Source organism: Akebia trifoliata, chromosome 8, assembly GCF_017979445.1.
Source record: "Akebia trifoliata isolate Shusen 1 chromosome 8, ASM1797944v1, whole genome shotgun sequence".
Classification (NCBI taxonomy): domain Eukaryota; kingdom Viridiplantae; phylum Streptophyta; class Magnoliopsida; order Ranunculales; family Lardizabalaceae; genus Akebia; species Akebia trifoliata.
The window spans coordinates 3852920-3855269 of record NC_141382.1 but is presented as its reverse complement, the minus strand read 5'-3'; the positions used below and the strand labels follow the sequence as shown (position 1 = coordinate 3855269).

The following is a 2350-nucleotide window of genomic DNA, read 5'->3' as shown; positions in this document are numbered from 1 at the left end:
AAAATATTGTTAATTTGTCAATTGATAATAATATTTTTCATTTTGATCGCTAGACTTTTTCTTTAACACTTGTGACCATCTCAAACTAATATAATTTTTTTTTTTATGATTTAAAATTATTTGATGGTGTTGAATTTTAATATAAGAATCTTCTTAATAAGGTCTGCACTTTGAACAACTCAGATTGAGAGGGAGGAATAATGCCTCATTGAATGAAAGAGGTGCTAGGAGTATTAAAAATACCTCCATCTCATCCCCTCTCTTTAATTAAACTTACGACCAAGTTCAGAGCTCAAAATTAAAACCATTGATGTAGAGCACAAAATTTTAGAAACTCTAATTTTTTTTCATGGTGTTGAATTCTAATAATCGAAATCTTCTTAACAAGGTCTGCACTTTGAACAACTCAGATAGAGAAGGAGGAATAATGCCTCAGTGAATGAAAGAGGTACCTAATGTATTAAAAATATAATAGGACAAGAACTACCACCTTTAATTAAACTTAGGACCATGTACAGAGCACAAATTTATAACCATTGATGTAGAGCACAAAATTCTATTTATTTAGTTTTTTTAAAAGAAAGATATTTTTATTGTTGATTGACAAATTTTAAATTTAGAACTGCAAGGTCCTGTTTATTATCAAAACCTTTGATTTGACAAAGATATATTTTTTTTAATGAATTTTTTAAACCTAATTTACAAACCATGAATTCTAGAATTCTAGAGGGCTGAAGTGTCATTTGGGCTAACTTGGCAATCCATGTCCCAAATGACGAACTCGATCCACGTCATATGCATGTATATTGACAAAAATGCCCTTGAGCACTGTAAAGCCTTGATAAATCAATAACTTCGTTAATGCAACCTGGATCTTTCTCTAGAATGCCCTTTAATATTAAATTTTTTAACTTGAATTATATACATACATGACTTAGGCAATGCCCATTTTGATATATATATATATATATATATATAGAAGAATAGAAAAAGATTAAACACAAACTATTTAGATAATGCCGAAATCCATGGTAATAGGAAAAAATAAGAGAAATAAAAAAAGGAAAAAATAAAATAAAAAAGAAGACTATAACAAAAGGACCTAATAGAAACATTAGAAGTAGAAGCACTTGTAGTATTTGAAGCTTAAGTTAAAGCTAATTCTTCCTTGTCTTCTTAGTGTTGTTGTTATCATGGAGGAAATCAAGCAAAACAGTGCTTTTGCATTTTGGGCATTTGGGTTCGTCCTCCGACAACATCACATACATGAGGCAACGAGGACACCCTACTAACATCATCGATGTCGCTTCGGGGCTGTTTGAGTATCGAATTATGTCGTTGTTGTTATTGTTGTTGAGCTCAGATGATACACATGAGCTCGGAGGCGATGTTGGAGACGACGTTGCTGATTGTTTGGGTGACTCAACTAGTGGGTTCACCCTTGGTGGTGAGAGGTTGAGCTTCAAGTCTAGCTTTGGACCCTTTCCGTTACGACTCATCGTTGTGTCGCACACCAATTGCTTATCCTTCGAATAATAGATCTCTCCTGTCTAAGAAAAAGGTAAACAAGAACCAATTCAGGATATGTAAAATACTTTTTTTATATGGTCAAACGGGGCCTTAATAAAAGCCAAATTATGTTATAGCAATATAACAGTATTAGCAAAATCTAGAGTTGAATACAATTAATTAAAGTAACTATGAAGATATGAAGGAATTACAAATTAGAAAGTATTTTTGAGGAGGATAAGGTATGTTACCTTGAGATTGAGAAACTTTTGCCAACCTAAGGGGAGAGGGCTCGGCTCGTCTAATTCTACTCGGGACGATGAAAGCTCGGAGTGGAAGAGATCAAGGGTGATCGGTATGGGTCGATGAAGATGGTTTGAGTTTGAATCAAAAGCAGCAAAACCACCACCACCACCACCACCGCTTATAGGTGAGTGATTCCTAGTACCACCACCACAAACAACATGGGTTTGTTGTTTTTGTTGAACTTCAAAGGCCATTATATAAGGAATTGAAGGAAGAGATGTGTTTTTCTTTAAAACTTAATTTATTTATGGATTTTTATTTATGGAGAGAGAGAGAGAAGAGAGGGGGTGATTGAATGGAATTGAAGGTTGGTAGACGATGAGATTAAATCTAGGCCAGAGAAATGTATTAATGGTGGGAAAAAATCCAAGACGTTTGCAGGAGTCCAAAATTGCAGTAAATATTGTAATTTCCAACTGGTACTCGTCTATTGATTGCTCACATAGATTGATGTGAGTGATTCCTAGTACCACCACCACAAACAACATGGGTTTGTTGTTTTTGTTGAACTTCAAAGGCCATTATATAAGGAATT

General features: G+C 34.0%; 1 protein-coding gene across 1 annotated transcript; it reads right to left on the bottom strand.

The window, feature by feature from the left end:
- Nucleotides 1-1028: 1028 nt before the first annotated feature.
- Nucleotides 1029-2061, bottom strand: LOC147395553 (uncharacterized). Its single transcript, XM_086449734.1, has 2 exons — nt 1761-2061; nt 1029-1550 (listed from the first exon to the last, which is right to left on the bottom strand). Exons 1-2 carry the CDS (start codon nt 2007-2009, stop codon nt 1158-1160), a joined length of 642 nt encoding a protein of 213 aa, XP_086305860.1. The 5' UTR covers nt 2010-2061; the 3' UTR covers nt 1029-1157.
- Between the last annotated feature and the right edge of the window lie 289 nt (nt 2062-2350).

Coding starts and splice junctions, on each gene's coding strand:
- LOC147395553 (XM_086449734.1), bottom strand. CDS start 2,009: ATGGCCTTTGAAGTTCAACAAAAACAACAAACCCATGTTGTTTGTGGT. Junction 1,551..1,760: donor AAAAGTTTCTCAATCTCAAG/GTAACATACCTT, acceptor CCTTTTTCTTAG/ACAGGAGAGATCTATTATTC.